The sequence below is a fragment of the Megachile rotundata genome, chromosome 3, assembly GCF_050947335.1.
Source record: "Megachile rotundata isolate GNS110a chromosome 3, iyMegRotu1, whole genome shotgun sequence".
Taxonomy (NCBI): Eukaryota; Metazoa; Arthropoda; class Insecta; order Hymenoptera; family Megachilidae; genus Megachile; species Megachile rotundata.
Genome location: NC_134985.1, coordinates 12725547 through 12742376, shown reverse-complemented (window position 1 = coordinate 12742376; position 16830 = coordinate 12725547). Strand labels below are relative to the sequence as shown.

Here is a 16830-nt window from a genome sequence, read left to right as displayed (position 1 = left end):
CATAGTTCCGCCGCTCGCCGCTTTCGACCGAATTCGACAAAAATTCATTTTCTGGCTTTATGAGGCATCGCAACGCATCAAACCCAAATAGAAATTTGTTTCTAAATGCCTCAGGAACCATACTACGCCGTCAAAGTGCCGAAATATTGCACTTTGCATGCGCAGTAAAATTAACATAGGCGGCTCATGTACGTATCGCAATGATGACACAAAATAATTAATTATTCATTACCCGAACATTATTTATGAACAAAAAATGGAGAAATAAGAAATACACACATATCGGAGTTTAAAGAGTAGAATTTTATTCTCATACATAATTCCATTTTTAAAGAGCCTCGAAGCTCTAAATACAGAGGAATAAGTCTTACTCTCTTTGTTCTGAAATATTCTTAAGCACTTAAGGTCAAGTTGATTTATTTGAATCGTTATCCGGTGATAATAGTGCACAAATAATTAGCCCATCACCGCGAATGGCGAATTTATCAGGAAGCAAAGGTCAAGAAGGCAGTTACCAAAATCACAGTGACTTAAAGTAGTTTATTTGTTCCAACACTATTTCATTCTTTCAATTCTTAGACTCCCCGCTTTCTTCAGATAATTTACCTCTAACTGTAAGATAGTGAGGGTAAATTCTTACTGCACTGTGAAGGAAGCTGATAGGTCTGAAAACATTCATATTTGTTACAATTATTGTTACACATCTACACTAAATATTTGTTAGAAACTTACGCTGGGCGTCATATACTCTGGCTGGTAATAATCAAAGATTTTCACGTTTGCTGGCTTGAGATTATTAACCAACTCTTTTCTTATTGTCTTGAAGGAAACACACTCTTCTGCTTCAGTCAATTTATCGAAGTATATGTAGACGATATCGTTAGGATTCTCGTATTGTTTCACTCCTGTCAATACATTATTACTGTCATTATGCCATTTTCATGATTACGATCAGAAAGTTGTGATACAAGTAAACAACAAGTTAAAACAACTCGCGAGTTCATCACAAAATAATTAGCATCTATAAATATTTTTTATGAATGTCTGATATCTGGAATACTTTGAAGTATTAATAAATATTATTTTGAACGACAATTTTGCAAATAAAGGTTCATTGAACTGAATACAATATTACACATAAAATACAACTACAAATATGTATAACCAGTAAAAAAAGGTAGAATTTTTTTTGTGTGTTTTTGATACTTGCAACATTACCCGTTTTGAGTCAGCTATTTTTTAATAATAATTCTTTAAAAATTGATTGTAGTTCACCTATGAAAATATTACAACTTTCTGATCAACCCGATACTTTTCATCCGTATTAAGAATATGATGAATTTATAATGAATCAAATATAATTAATTTATAGTGAATTTACTTCGTGACGAGCGTAACAGCAATTCCAAGGAATTCAAATCAGCCTTGTATCCGCTTAATAATCCAACTTCGAGTAGAACCATGTTGCTTTCGCGGTCTGCTAATTTATATTGGGCACAAATGTTTATATTTAGTGTTTTACACTCGCTTGAGTCGTCTTCAGAGTGGACATCAAGTGAGAAGTCGAAAGCATCTATTCGAGGGCTTGCAGATGCGACGTTGTACTTAGTTTCGAGCTAAAATTGGAAAATTTGTTGAAAATTGGAATAATTTGTGTAATATGTTGTTAATGTAAATGTAGTGACAAAAAAATGATTCCATAATTTAACAGAAATAATATAAAAAACAATAATTTGAAATATTTCAAGTAATTTATCCTTTTAGGTGGAAAACAAAATTACTTCCATTTTCGGAAAAATTATTTCAATTTAAAAACATCTACTTTTTTAATACAATGAAATCTACGAAAAAGACAAACAACATTAGCTAACGCTAGTTTTACGGATGTTTGATGACCACTTTTATTTAAATTTGAACTAAAGTAGAAAATTGACATACATTTTTATAATTTCGGTCATATTGTAATAAAAATAGCTTGTATACGCACTTGCCCTGTTTACGAACTTACCACACTTCACCTTAGAAAATTATTCTCCTAAAAATGAAATAATAAAAAGCCTTACCTGTATTATAGCACAGCCGCTGTTAGAAACATCCGCTCCTACGGTCGTCGGCAGAACAGGTAGACGAACTTGCGAGGAAGTCAAACGATCTGCTTTCCGCAATGTTAATACTTTATCCATTTCCCTAGCACTTTGGTGAATAGTCAAATCCAGGTTGCGATTGTTCAAATAAATGGCGTATTCTGTGAGTGCCTGCAAACAAACTGCGGTGTCTTGCGTAGTTACAAATCCACCCATGGAATTTCTTTGAGTTAATATCCAGTGAACAGACTTGGAAGCCTCGTTCAGATTCTTCTCTCCGCCTAATTTCATCAATGTGAGAATCGTGTAACATTTCATTTCAACGCTCAATGCCCACGACGGGTTATCCGCGTAATTCGACCATTGTAGATCCTTGAAATCATAGGAGAATTAATTAATTTAATCATTTATGATATTTTACATGATATATGATGTGTGATACATGATACATGATATACGAAATGTGATATGTGATATATGATATGTGATATATGATATGTGATATATGATATGTGATATATGATATGTGATATGTGATATGTGATATATGATATGTGATATATGATATGTGACATATGATATGTGACATGTGATATATGATATGTGATATATGATATGTGATATATGATATGTGATATATGATATATGATATATGATATGTGATATGTGATATGTGATATATGATATGTGATATGTGATATGTGATATATGATATGTGATATATGATATGTGACATATGATATGTGACATGTGATATATGATATGTGATATATGATATGTGATATATGATATGTGATATATGATATATGATATATGATATGTGATATGTGATATGTGATATGTGATATGTGATATGTGATATGTGATATATGATATGTGATATATGATATGTGATATATGATATGTGATATATGATATGTGATATATGATATGTAATATATGATATACGATTTGTGATCCGTTGCACAAATACAACTCTGTTATTAATCCAAGTTTCTGGTTGAAAATCGTGGTCAGAATGGATCAAATGAACGTAACGAATATTTCTTTCGGGTAGAGTATCTAAGGTCATATGCACCTTGTTATTAGTGATCATGTTGGGTCATCTAGTAGACCCGATTGTTTCTAGAACAAGGTGTAGGCGAATTTTATGAAACATAGAACGTGTCGGTGCAAGTCCATTTTTCGTAAGTCAGTTAGTGAATTTGATAAGTTTGCTCACGAAGCTCGACATAAAAAAAATATACAAGATTTATTTACAGAACTCTTCTGAAGTTTTTCTGATTTTCAGAATCAGTTCTTTTTGAAACCTAGATTAATATTTATGTTAACACGTCAATTTTCCTTGACAATTTATTCTGTATATATTACAAATTAATATTCAAGGAATACTAACTAATTTCCAAAAACCTAGATCATTAAACGTACAAAGGGTTATATTTATACAACTGAATCAACTAACAATGCCATATTTTTAAAATTACATGTTTACTACACGTTTTAATGGTACGAAGTTTCTAGGAAGCAATTTAATTTTTTATACATACGGAACTTCCAGGAGAGTTGATGTTCATCAGTTTTGTTAGCAGATCTTGAGATTTTCTGTGTTTCTGCAGAGCAAATGCATATGTGGTTAGAACCGTAGCGTAGAGATCGTCGTTAAGATAAGCCATTTTGTTTTCTAGACAAGATACAGCGTCAGTGACAACGCGATCAGAAACTGAAACTCCAGATTCGAGCAGAGAAAGAAGGACGTAGGCTGTCAACGCTGGTGAAGAATTGTCCCGTTGAAGACCACTCTGGAACACAAATAGACAATATAAATCTAATTATTCAATATAAACATTATTACTATAACGATCAATTAAAACATACGAAGAATTAAAAATAAATATTTATTGACGCTGTCTATTTTTTATTGTGGAATTATCAAAATGCTGTTATGTTTTATTGGTAAAATTTTTCATTATTAATTTACCTTCATTTCTTTGCGAGCAATTGAGCCAATCAGAGGGAAACAGCCATTGTCCAACTGTTTGCTGACAATCCAATTCTTGGTCGCGCGAAGATCATTCTCATTGACATAAGTATATCCACCAAATTTAGTTAACCACTTCATCACGTACGCTGATAGCCATATGGAACTATCACCGTCTACGAATGGCGCGTATGAACCATCCGTAAGTTTGAAGTTGTACTGTCTTTGATATCCTGTGTTCGACACAAAATGGTTAACAGTTTCATATGCATTATATCTAGTACATTATAAATCTAGTATATTATACTTTCAACATCTAGTATAAAACTAGATTTGTATTCTAAGATTAACAAAAATGACAGAAAGTTCTAAAATTAGAAGCAAATGAAAGGAATAAAACTTGAAGTTCATACCATCTTCCAAATTCAAAACCGCATTCTGACGGATCTCCGGATTGTTCACTTTGAAAGCGTCCATGTATTTCAACGCTAAGAAGTTTGATATCAGTAGAAGCATGTTCTGTTCACCGCAATCCTTCGGTACTGGTAGAAGCTTGTTCATATTTTCGGATGTTAACCCCACAACGTCTGGTACCACATTTAAGTATGCACTTTCGCTATTTGGTATTCTATCGTCGGGTAATGTCACGTTCCAGCTGATCGAAGATGAACGAGATTGATCTTCTGGACAAATTAACGATGTCCTCGTTTTTACGATTGGTTGACCTTCAGGTACTATTACGAGCTGCTTTGTAACGGTGTCTCTTTAAGGAAACAGAGAAATCATGATTAACATTGAACTTATCGGTGTATAATGTGTACTTGAAGATCAAAAATGAAGTTTGGAAATAAATACAGAAAACATGAATTAATATACAGATTAATTTTTCATCTTCATCATTGTTTTTCATCAAGATGAATATTTATTGAAAAACAATGTATAGTTCAAGAAAACTTCAACAGATTTTATGACTTATAAGAAGAAATTTGTAAAACAATGTCATCCTTTCAAAGAAACAGAGAAGTTATAATTAACTCTAAACCTACCAGCATGCAATGTATACTTAAAAATTAAAAATGAAGTTCAGAAATAAAGCAGACGTGAATTCTTATATACATTAATTCTTCGTCTTCATGAAAGTCAATGTATAGTTCAAGAAAACTTCAACAGATTTTATGAAATAAAATAAGAAATTTATAAAACAGCCATTTGACTATTTTGTTAGTTTCAGTGCTAAATCAAAGTTAGATACAATAATTAAACAAATGTGAGGAACAATGATTAAGTCAATGTTAGTATATTTAACAACTTATCTACCACGTCTAGCTACTTTGAAAAAACGATCAGTTCACCCTTTAGCTTACAATGACGCCTCAAAGACGTAAGTCTACCAGGCCAAACATAAATAAGACGATTTTGCTGTTATTTATGACATACAGGTGGAAATTAAATCGTAAGGCAAGGGGTTGATTATGAAATTAAACAAGCACATAAATTAAGGTGAAGTGGGGTAAGTTCGTAAACGGGGCAAATGCGTATACAGCTATTTTTATTACAATATGAGCGGAATTTCTCCATTAATATGTTTGTTTCCTTGTTTTGTTTCACTATATCCCCTTTTATATTTCAGCTAAGAGTACTTGTTTGCAGTATAGAGTACTTGCATAATGCAGTAAAAAGCATTTTATAGCAGATTTCTTAATAATTCTGCTCTTGCCCCATTGCGCATGAAATAAAGTTTCAAAGTATTTAACTTCAAGTTACGCTCTTACCCCATTTTCGGGGAAAGTGCAGAGTAGTCGACATTTTAAACAATTTCCTATCAAAATCAAAATGTACAAGGAAAATTAAGGTGCTAGTTAATATTAATTAAATAGTAGTAATTGTGCAAAGCGTTCGATATCGACAACGTTAAGTATTTACATAGCAGACTGAAAACTTACGTTTAAATACCAACTTTACAAAAACCAGTCTGCACTTACCCCATTTCACCTTACATAGTTTTCAATATAATTACCGTAAAGGTTTCAAATCCGCTGTGGTGCAAGGTACATCACTTTGCATATCCATACTAGCGACAATAGTTACATTCACTGTTCCGGGGGTGCGTGGTTTTAGAGTATATTCAACTTCCTCGCCTATTAATGCTCCCACGCAAAATGATTGTGTCAGCTCCGATCCAACTACCTCGATTTCCGGAATGTTTTCAAGCTCGAGTTTTACCTGCGTGTCACATCGATTTATGAAGTTGTGTATATATGTTGTGTAGGTATTTATATTGTGAATTTATGTTAGATAGGTTTCGTTTAATTAATAGATTTTTACAGGTAAGTTGTGCTGCTCGAGATTGCGAATTTGGACTTTGACGATTATCTCCTCATCGAGTTTCGCGCTGTGTGGCAAATCATAATTAAAGACGAATGATTGGAACGCTGATATGCTGGCTGGCGCTGCTACTCCCAGACCATACGGTGATGTGCATATCGTGTAGCCATTCCAATCAGTCACGGAATTAGGAAGATTACCATCTAGCGTTCCTACACCATTAGCTCTGTCAACAAGAATTTACTAGGTACAGTTGCTATTTTATTATTATTACAGTTGCTATTTATTTAGGGAAGGTAGAAATTTGAATGTGCAGAAGTTGGTAATGTGAAGGATGAAATATGTGGAAACTTGAAAATGTGGGAATTTGGAAACTTAGAAATTTGGACATGTAGATACTTAGATATTTGAATATGCGGAAACTTGAAAACTTGGAAATATGGAAATTTGGAAACATGGGAACTTGTAGACTTGACTTGGGAACTTCTGAATTTGGAAACTTAAAAGCTTTGAAATGTAGAAACTGGAAAATGGAAATTTGGAAATGTGGAGGCTTAAAAGTTTGGAAAATTGAAAACTTGGAAAGACAGAAATAAGTACTTGGAAGTTTGGAAACTTAGAAATTTAGGAATTTGAAAAATGTAAACTAACAACATACAATAAGTTTTTAGATACTAGTTATAACTAATCAGTGATTTAATGAAACTATACTTTCACGACAAAATTGACCATTTTCTTCTAACGAATAAAAACGTTATATTGCCTAATTAAGCACACTAATGGTATTTTCTCATCGCTATTCATTTGCTTTTAATTTTATTTTTTAATTTATGAAAGAAAAATCCTTCTTGGTCAATTTAGTATTATACCAATTTCAAGAATTCTTACAATTTCTTCGCGATGTAACAAGAATCTGGCGTACCATAATTAATATACATTATAAGAGAGTAATATACAGTATAAAAGAGTAATTGAATCATACCCAACTTGCAACGACTCCGATACCCAAATCTTTTGTGGAAACTGTTTAACAGTGGTTTCCGGATCAATATTATCGTCGATATATTGCACTTCTGGTTCTTCTACTGCAAAGCGAATATAATTAGTTAGATTGAATATATATTTTTCAGTGTTTGACACTAGAAATACAATTCAAAATAACTGATTTTACAATACAACTTTAAAATTCATAATTCAGCGTTAACTAAGGGTGTACAATGAATTCTCTTTTGAAGGGTTAACAATGAATTCTCTTTTGAAGGGTTAACAATGAATTCTCTTTTGTTCCATCCATCGTAATTATTACTCAAAATATTATAATTGACAAAGTTATTAAATACTTACCAGGTTCCTCTGGTTTCTGATCGACAATATTTTCCTCATAACACAACTTCTGTAAAATACCAAAATTCAAATTACTAACCTAAGACCTAACTTACCAACCATTGCTATAAAAACTTACTCGAGTTTCTCCAGTCCATCGCTTTCTCCTATTCCAGTTCCAAGTCACCTCAGAATTGTCCGTCGTATTACCAGGCATATTTTCCTCCGATCCTAAAATTAAAATTTACCATTTACATCGATGCTATAAACAACAGTTTATATTTCTATATTATTATTAAGAAATTTGAAGTTAAACTTCACTTACTTGGTAAGTGAAAAACTTACCATCACAATCGGTATCTACGTCGATGCTTCCGCCGAAGGTTACTACCTTCTCTTCTATTTCGTTGTACACCTGATCAAAATCTATTACATTTGGTTGCAAAAGAGGATTGTTAGATAGCGGTTTCTCAACGATCGAAACTTCACAATACGATCCTGGTGCGGCTTGAACCTCATATTTGACGGGTGATCCTGGTGTTCGATCTGCAGCAATAAACATTGCTGTAACTGGGTTTGGTAAACAGCGATCGACGAAGAACTTGGCGACGTCGGACACCCTCTCCCGCGTTTCTAGAGTGGTAGAAACTTCTATCTCTGATGATTTCGCCATATTTGGTGTTACGGTGACGTTAATGTTAAACCTGATCGAAAAAAATGAGTATAGAAATATATTAATGCTCGAATGAATCGTGCAGTTTAATTTACAGTGACATTATTTAGACACTCTGAGGAGCCAGTTTTCTAGTACTAATTAATTAGTTTAGATAAAATTTGTATTATTAAAAGAATACTTGTATTAGGAGAATAAGAAATGAAAAATAAATTATATACATGTGTTTAGAGCAGTGTCATAACAAGGGTGGGTAAGATTTCTTTTTTTCGCTCACCTCTGAAGATCAATATTCGAAAACAATTCTCAATGTGTGAAAATTAAAATGTGGAATGTTATTAGTGTATATGTAAATTAAAATGTAAAAATTCTCTCGAAGTTAGAGGTGAAATTTTTAATTTTTTGAAAGTGAAAAAATTTGAACCACCCCAAGACACTATAGCAAGAAGACATCAACTTTGCAACACCGATTTGATTCAAACTTTGTGCAACTGTTATAAAGAGTACTGGAAGTAGTTTTTAGTAACAGTAGCGCGCGACTCTTGAAATTAATCGAAAAATGGCTTGAAAAGAGGAGTGATGCCCACTTGGACGCCGTCCGATTGGACGGTCCCGATTCGACGCGTTCCAATTCGAAGCGGTGCCGATTGGTCGCGTTCCAATTCAAAGCAGAGCTTATAGAACCTAACCTAACCTAATCTAGCAGCTTTGAATTGGGACGCGTCCAATCGGCACCGCTTCGAATTGGAACGCGTCGAATCGGGACGCGTCCAATCGGTCGGTGTCCAAGTGGGACACCCCCGAAAAGAGTTGTATCGGAAAAGCTCTACAAAGAATGTAAATTGATGTGCATATAATTGATTTGAAACAGGCTACACAAGGTAACAATTGTTTGCAATAAGAACAAAGTAAAACTTACAGGTAAATAGGATTGGAATTGAGTATACTGCGTCTACTACCCAATACATTATATAAGCTATAGTCAAATATTGAATCACTTGTAGGGACGTGTAGTACTGAGCTTTCCAATAAAGTGTCTGTTGAGCGGTAGATATTGTATATGAATTCAACACCATTTTTGTTTATATCCTTCAATGTATATAACACGGTGAAGCTAAATGTTTTCTTGCATTCGATGTGTTCATCTTTTTGGAATATAACTAAATAGTTGCCGGATGGTGCATGCTTGATTTGTAACTCGGTTTTCGCTGTAGGCTGCGTCATAATTGGCTGAAAATATACGAATTATGAGTTAGGAAGAATATGTGTATTATCCAGAAACGGGTAAACATTTTGTTGACGTTGGCGAAGAAACGTCTCTGTCGTTCAGAGATTTCAGAGTGTGGTTTAGAGATTTCAACGAAATGTTATGATGAATCAAGCAAAATAAAGCTGACCAATATTTAGTCATTTTTCTTTACGGCTACTTCGGAAATGTAACATTTAATTTAATTTTTGAATTAAAAGAATAAAGTTTTCGATTAAATGATGATATACATGTATGTATTTCTGTGTTATACCTTCTAGTCAACTGCGTTCAACGAGTATACGTGTTATTTATATTATTCATTCTTTATGTTTTATCACACCTTCACCGGAATGCATTTCTTTAAAACAAATGTCAAACTAAATAGTTTATTATATTTGAAGTTATTTATATTTACTTTCTATATTTAAAAATATATAATTCCTTAAAGTACAACATATTCAATTTGGTGCTTCTGGGTAATTTGCAATGAACCGCGATCAAATTATCGGATCAACATCTATAATATACGCTCAAGGTTAAAGTCAAGGTCATTGAAGCAAGTATTCCGAACACACTCAACAGGATTATTTAAGAATTTGTAATAGAAAATAATACTTACTATGTTCGTATGGTTTACTTCTTTAGTTACATTTGAATAATCCGTGGCAACAGCATTGACAAATACTTTCCTAGTTGATTGGAGCTGAGGTGGTACGACAAAAGTAACCAAGCCGTTACGATCCGATTTAAAATCATTGCATTCCTTCGCTTCTTTTCCTTTCTGCCGGTACATTTGCAAAGACAAACATAACTGAATGTTCTGGTTTGGAGCCATGGTACCGTCTGGGAATTTAACTTCTAACTGTAAAGCAAACATTAATAATAAATAACACTGATTATTATAATAAATTAGTAATAAATAACATCAAGAATCATGCAACTCTTCAAAGTCGAGACGAAGGAATGAATCTGCGGTCATATAGCGATTATCCAATTAAAAATAATAGTTACTATAATATTTTATAAATGTAGGAAACCATAACATTCTGTGATGTTCAATATAAGAATTTAGAATTCTAGAAATTTAGATTATCTAGAACTCTAGAACTCTAAAAATGTAGTATTCTGGAAATTTACAAATTTCTAAATTTAATATCCTAGAAATTTAGTACTTAGAAAATCTATAGATTTAGAAATTTATTATTCTATAAATATACAGATTTACAAATGTAGAAATCGAAAAGTTTAAGAATATAAAACAAACATTTTGCTCTTTACAATATTGAAGAATACAGATGTTTTGATTACCCAAAGTAAACTTTAGTTTCCAACAAAATTTCGATTATGCACCACTATCCATAATCGCACCCCTAGCACTTTATTTTCATAGTTACGATCATTCCTTCTTCAAAGTTTCGACCGCAAAGATTTCTAGATAAAATAAAAAAATACCGTTTCAAAATGAGGTAATCCCAGCTTGAATATCTGTGTTACACCCTGTCTGAATTTTAACTTCAAGGCCTCGTTGTAGATCTTCGTACGACTACTCACACCCTCTTTAGCCCCAGTTCCGTCTTCGGTGAAGTTGGCCGTTAGTATAACATATTTTGGCATTTGATACCATTCATCAATATTGAAAATTGCACCCTCGTATGTGTATTTGTAGCATCCATTCAGTGGATTCAGCTGAATGAAGAATTCATATTTTGTTTCGACAATATGATATAAGAAAGGAAGAACGTATCACTTACTCTTGCTTCTTCGCTCACTGTACCACGTACACCTGTGTCCGTATTTAAGGTTAACAACAAATTACCCTGTGGAAACGATCCGTCTTCACGCCTGCAATATTAATCGTTAGTATATTAGCACATTTAGCGCAACATTGGAAAAATACTGTAAAATAGCGCGATCAAACTTTCTGATACTACGTTCATTAGTGTGGCTTAACAAAAATTTTCTTCTGTGTAATACATTTTGTGCTCGATTCTAACTTATACGAATTTTCTTACGATTTTTGCTACACGATAAATATGATAAAAATACGATACCTGACACAGATCGTCCAATTAGTAATCGTTTGATCCGCGAGTACGAATGATGGTGGATATATTATTACGTGGAAGTTTGGTTTAATTGTCTTCTTTACTAAGAACGAAGCAGTTTTAACGATGTGGAGATTGGGGTATACTTGCAGAGAAACCGTCCAATTTCCCTGTTATAAAATATTCTTGTATAAAAATCAATAGCTTCTCATATTTTGCACATATTTCATAACTAAAACAGTGTATATCACTTAATTATGGTGATGATATAAAGTTGCTATAAAATATCACTTATGTGTAAATTCACAACTTAGAAGTTTAGCGATCGTTTCATTAATATTCTTATTATAAATTGGAAATGTACTCAGTAACTACAAACAGCTAAATGTCGACGACTGTTTTGATATTTTACGATCGTAAATATTTTACTAGACATACATTGATGGTGCGAAAATGTGCCGCAGGTCAAATAAATTTCGAATATTTATTAAAAATATGTTTCGGTTATTTCCATTCCGTTCAATAATATTCTCTTATCAAATGAGTTATAAATTAATTAATGACGTAATAAATTAATAGATCCCATTTCAAATGTAACGACACTTTGTCTTTCTTCAATGGAATATATAAAAAATGTGTATATATAAGATTTAAACTTTACCAATTTCGCATTTTGTGGCAAACGATAAGGTCGAATAGTAAGCCCTCTTACAAAAACATTTTTCCAACTTTGCGGTTCGTTCCGCACCGGATTTGTAAGCCATAGTCTTGGGAACTGTAATTTTAAACAAGAAATTCAAATACCAATAAAATATACATTCGATATATTCAAATATCAAAAAGATATATCAAGCACCAATTACTCCGAGTATGACTTTTAGGATCTCTACAGAAAATTGGCATACTCTGGTCCTTGTTTATCTTACTTAGGGCGTTAATCAGAGGGTGAGGATTTTTACGCGTTGGACTACTACGCGTCGAATATCCACGCGTTGGATTACTACGCGTTGGATATCCACACGCTGGATTACTACGCGATAGATTACCACGCATTGGATTCCTATGCTTAGAGTTACCACGCGTTGCATTATTACGCGTTGAATTACTGTGCGTCGAATATCCACGCGTTGGATTACTACGCGTTGGATATCCACACGCTGGATTACTACGCGATAGATTACCACGCATTAGATTCCTACGCTCAGAATTACCACGCGTTGCATTATTACGCGTTGAATTACTGTGCGTCGAATATCCACGCGTTGGATTACTACGCGTTGAATATCCACATGCTGGATTACTACGCGATAGATTACTACGCATTAGATTCCTATGCTTAGAGTTACCACGCGTTGCATTATTACGCGTTGAATTACTACGCGTCGAATATCCACGCGTTGGATTACTACGCGTTGAATATCCACATGCTGGATTACTACGCGATAGATTACCACGCATTAGATTCCTACGCTTAGAATTACCACGCGTTGCATTACTACGCGTTGAATTACTACGCGTCGAATGTCCACGCGTTGGATTACTACGCGTTGGATATCCACACGCTGGATTACTACGCGATAGATTACCACGCATTGGATTCCTACGCTTAGAATTACCACGCGTTGCATTATTACGCGTTGAATTACTGTGCGTCGAATATCCACGCGTTGGATTACTACGCGTTGAATATCCACATGCTGGATTACTACGCGATAGATTACTACGCATTAGATTCCTACGCTTAGAATTACCACGTGTTGCATTATTACGCGTTGGATTACTACGCGTCGAATATCCACGCGTTGGATTACTACGCGTTGGATATCCACACGCTGTATTAGTACGCGTTGGATTACTATGCACTGGATTACTACGCGTAGGATTACCACGCGTTACATTACTACACGTTGAATTACTGCGAGTAGAATATGCACGCGGTAGATTACTACGCGTTGGATATCCACACGCTGTATTAGTACGCGTTGGATTACTATACATTGAATTACTACGCGTAGGATTACTACGCGTTACATTACCACACGTTACATTACTACGCGTTGGATTACCACGCGTTGGATAACTACGCGTTATCCAAAGCTGCCGTTCTCGCGTCTGCACATACGTAATCCTCGCGCTCTGATTGGTCCGTGTTTTCCTTAATAATTCAAAAACGAAGCTTCAAATCCCATTTTTGCAAAGGGAAATCTTATTCAGAATCACCTCAGCTACCCTTCATTTCAGGGAACTACACTAGTTGTGAGGCACCCTGTATATTTTAATCGATGAAGGTTTATTTAACAAATTTCTGATCGCATAATCTGATTCACGTCTGTAGAAGTTTCTGATTCGCCTAATCGTAGAAGTAGAAGAATAATAATCGAAGATAATGTTTAAATTACAGGAGTGAAACGTTTGGAGGAAAATAACAACGTTGTTGTTATTTACTTCGAGAAATTGTTTAATGAAAAATCGATTATCTTGAGCCAGCGAATGTGATATGATTATTATCAACAAGAACTTATGGTGTACAGCGTGAGTTTTCACTGCTTGTATATTGTATCTGTCCTTGTCTCTCCTCACCAAAACAACGCGAGACAAACAAGACTAGCATGCATTAATTTTCTGTAAGTCTCAAAAATCAGTCCCGAATTTGTCATCTGACCTTTAAACAAAACGGGTTTGTTCTCACATGTAGAAATATACATATATTACTCTAACACTTACCGTCACTTCCTCGGTGTCACTTTCTTGTTTTATGATAATTCTGATTCTAACTATTTCACCTGGCTCGTAAACTTTTTTGTCTGTATCCATAAAGACGACTATTTTCTTATCTACGATAGTGACGTTCTTCTCTTCTCCGGACAGAAAATTAGGATACTTTGGTACAATGACAGTTATGTTAAGTATGCCTGTTGTGGGTTCCGTTGGAGGTACGTACAGCGTGGCAAGCGCCTTTCTATCTGTTAAAAAATGTACGTAACAACAGAATTTATCGATAATGAAGAAGCATCAGCATACGAGTGACAAAAGCAATTGGAAATTCTAACTTCACTCTTGGAAGAATGAAAATAGAGATTGAACGAACTCAACTAACTCGACGTAAATAATATCGTTAAATTCGAAGTTTGACCTAGGGATTTCAGAATTTCTCAACTATGGAGTTTTCGAATTCTGAAATTTTATAAGATTTTACTTATTGATTTTTTGCTACTTCGGGTCGTTGAAGCTTTGAAAAAAAGCAAGAATAATCATTTTTGATTATCGATTTTAAATCGACAACAATTTTTTATTATTTCTGCAAATTTGCCAATTTTTTTGTTATTATAAACATTGCTCTTTTATAAATAAAATTGATCTTCCATTTTTTAATAAGGTTATTTTATAAATAAAAGATCATTTACAGCGCGCAAGATCGTTTTTAATTACAAATTCAGATGAACGATCTAACTTTACCAGAGATAACTGTATCTTTGTCAAAGAATAATCGCGACTAATCTTCACTTAACATCTTTTAAATTATCCGTCTAAAACATAGTACGCAACGTTCAATTAAATATTTTCTTTTTTACTGCGAGTACAGTTAAACGTCGAATAACATTCCATTTCTTATTGTTCTACTTTTGTTACTTATTTTTGTACACACGTATTTACCTGGTGGCATATCTCCTCTGGTTTGACATATCAACCTCCTGTGTACAAACAGATTGATGTAATAACTAGCTGGAGGGTCAACATGCAACAGATCTATGCGGAATGTTAAATTTTTCCCGCTTATGATCAGTTCAGGTACTTCGGCCAAGAATGCCCTGTAAAAAGTCAGAAATTTAATTCCTATTCAGTCAGATGTAGATTAGTATTTGATCAATGTAACTCAACTAATAGCTGAGTTCAGTGAAAAAATCTTAGAAGCAATTTATGTGCATTTCATATTAATATTAATTTTAATTGACTTGTGCATTAGGGGAAAAATAAGATTGTCTATAATCATATTAAGCTTCACAACGTGCTAAAATTACCTACTCGATGTGAAATCTATGGATTAAATTTTGATATCCAAAAGTTACAAATAAATCAAATTTTAATAAATGTTTCAAAAGTCGAAAATACTTACGGTAACGAATGTACAACTCCTACAGAACAAACCAGCACTAAAATCACTGACAATTTATCCATTTTGCATCGATTTTGTGCACTGTGCGTTTATATTTCACGGAAGGTACGTTTACATGCCTTTTGCGAAGAATCCGAAGCTCTTTTTCGAATCTACTATAAATTATGAAGGAAGAAGCAACCACTTTCGTTCCTACTGCAAGCAGAAGACGAACTGAAACGTGATATCTGCTCGGGCCCTGTTATAACCTTGTGAATCTCTAAGAATGGTCGAAACGTGGGTAGAAGAAATTTTTTAATCCTTTGCTGTCAAACTTCTTTCTCTCACATTATTTTTGATGGTAGAGGTTCAAAGGCAGTAACCGAATAAGTATGTTGCAGATGCAAGATTTAGCCGTGTGAAATAAGTTTTTTCAGCAACTGAAAGTTTAGAAACAATTGGATGAATTGAAAAAGAATTTGTGATTGCGAAAATTGGTAAAGTTGTAGATTTCTGAGTTCACAATTTTTAAGTCGATTTTGGGAACCTCTAAAGATGCATAAGATAGCTTCTATGTCGATTAATTTGAGAATATCTGATTTTTAAAATTAGTGAATTTCAAGATTTCTAATCGAATCGTTAAATTTAAAAATTTCTGCTCGAGAAAGATAGTGAATATGAATATTCTTATATTTGCAAACTTAAAAATTGCTAAACTTGGGAATTTGAGATTTTGGAAGGAATTTACAAATTTTTATGTTAGCTAACATTTAAATCGGTAAATTTAAGAATTTTCTATTTTTAAAATTAGGAAATTTTGAAGATTTTTAAATTCATGTCTCTGAATCGCTAAATTTGAAAATTTCTAATTTCACAATTTAGTAAATGTAAATATTAAATTCGGAAATTTACAAAATCACTAAATTTGTGAATTTCTGAAAGTTAGTAAATTTGCAGATTACTAATTTCGTAAGCTTCTAAACCGATTATTAAATTTCATGATTTTTAATTTCACAAGAAATTTGAAACTTTCCAATTTCGTAATTTAATCAGTTTAATA

At 33.4% G+C, this 16830-nt stretch overlaps 1 protein-coding gene across 1 annotated transcript; it reads right to left on the bottom strand.

Annotated features, from left to right (window-relative positions):
* Nucleotides 1-282: 282 nt before the first annotated feature.
* Nucleotides 283-16019, bottom strand: LOC143264052 (pregnancy zone protein-like). Its single transcript, XM_076529350.1, has 22 exons — nt 15792-16019; nt 15332-15486; nt 14402-14640; nt 12339-12452; nt 11684-11847; nt 11384-11474; nt 11085-11318; nt 10252-10494; nt 9303-9613; nt 8056-8414; nt 7850-7941; nt 7732-7780; nt 7370-7472; nt 6388-6613; nt 6080-6285; nt 4476-4825; nt 4063-4295; nt 3632-3883; nt 2064-2456; nt 1382-1616; nt 733-905; nt 283-665 (listed from the first exon to the last, which is right to left on the bottom strand). The coding sequence occupies exons 1-22, from the start codon at nt 15851-15853 to the stop codon at nt 609-611; spliced, it is 4341 nt and encodes a 1446-aa protein (XP_076385465.1). The 5' UTR covers nt 15854-16019; the 3' UTR covers nt 283-608.
* Between the last annotated feature and the right edge of the window lie 811 nt (nt 16020-16830).

Bases quoted from the DNA above. Each gene is read 5' to 3' on its own strand.
- LOC143264052 (XM_076529350.1), bottom strand. From the start codon at position 15,853: ATGGATAAATTGTCAGTGATTTTAGTGCTGGTTTGTTCTGTAGGAGTT. The intron at 11,319-11,383 runs GTAAGTGATACG...TTCTTCATTCAG, and splicing joins CAGTGAGCGAAGAAGCAAGA to CTGAATCCACTGAATGGATG. The intron at 3,884-4,062 runs GTAAATTAATAA...TTTGTGTTCCAG, and splicing joins TTGCTCGCAAAGAAATGAAG to AGTGGTCTTCAACGGGACAA.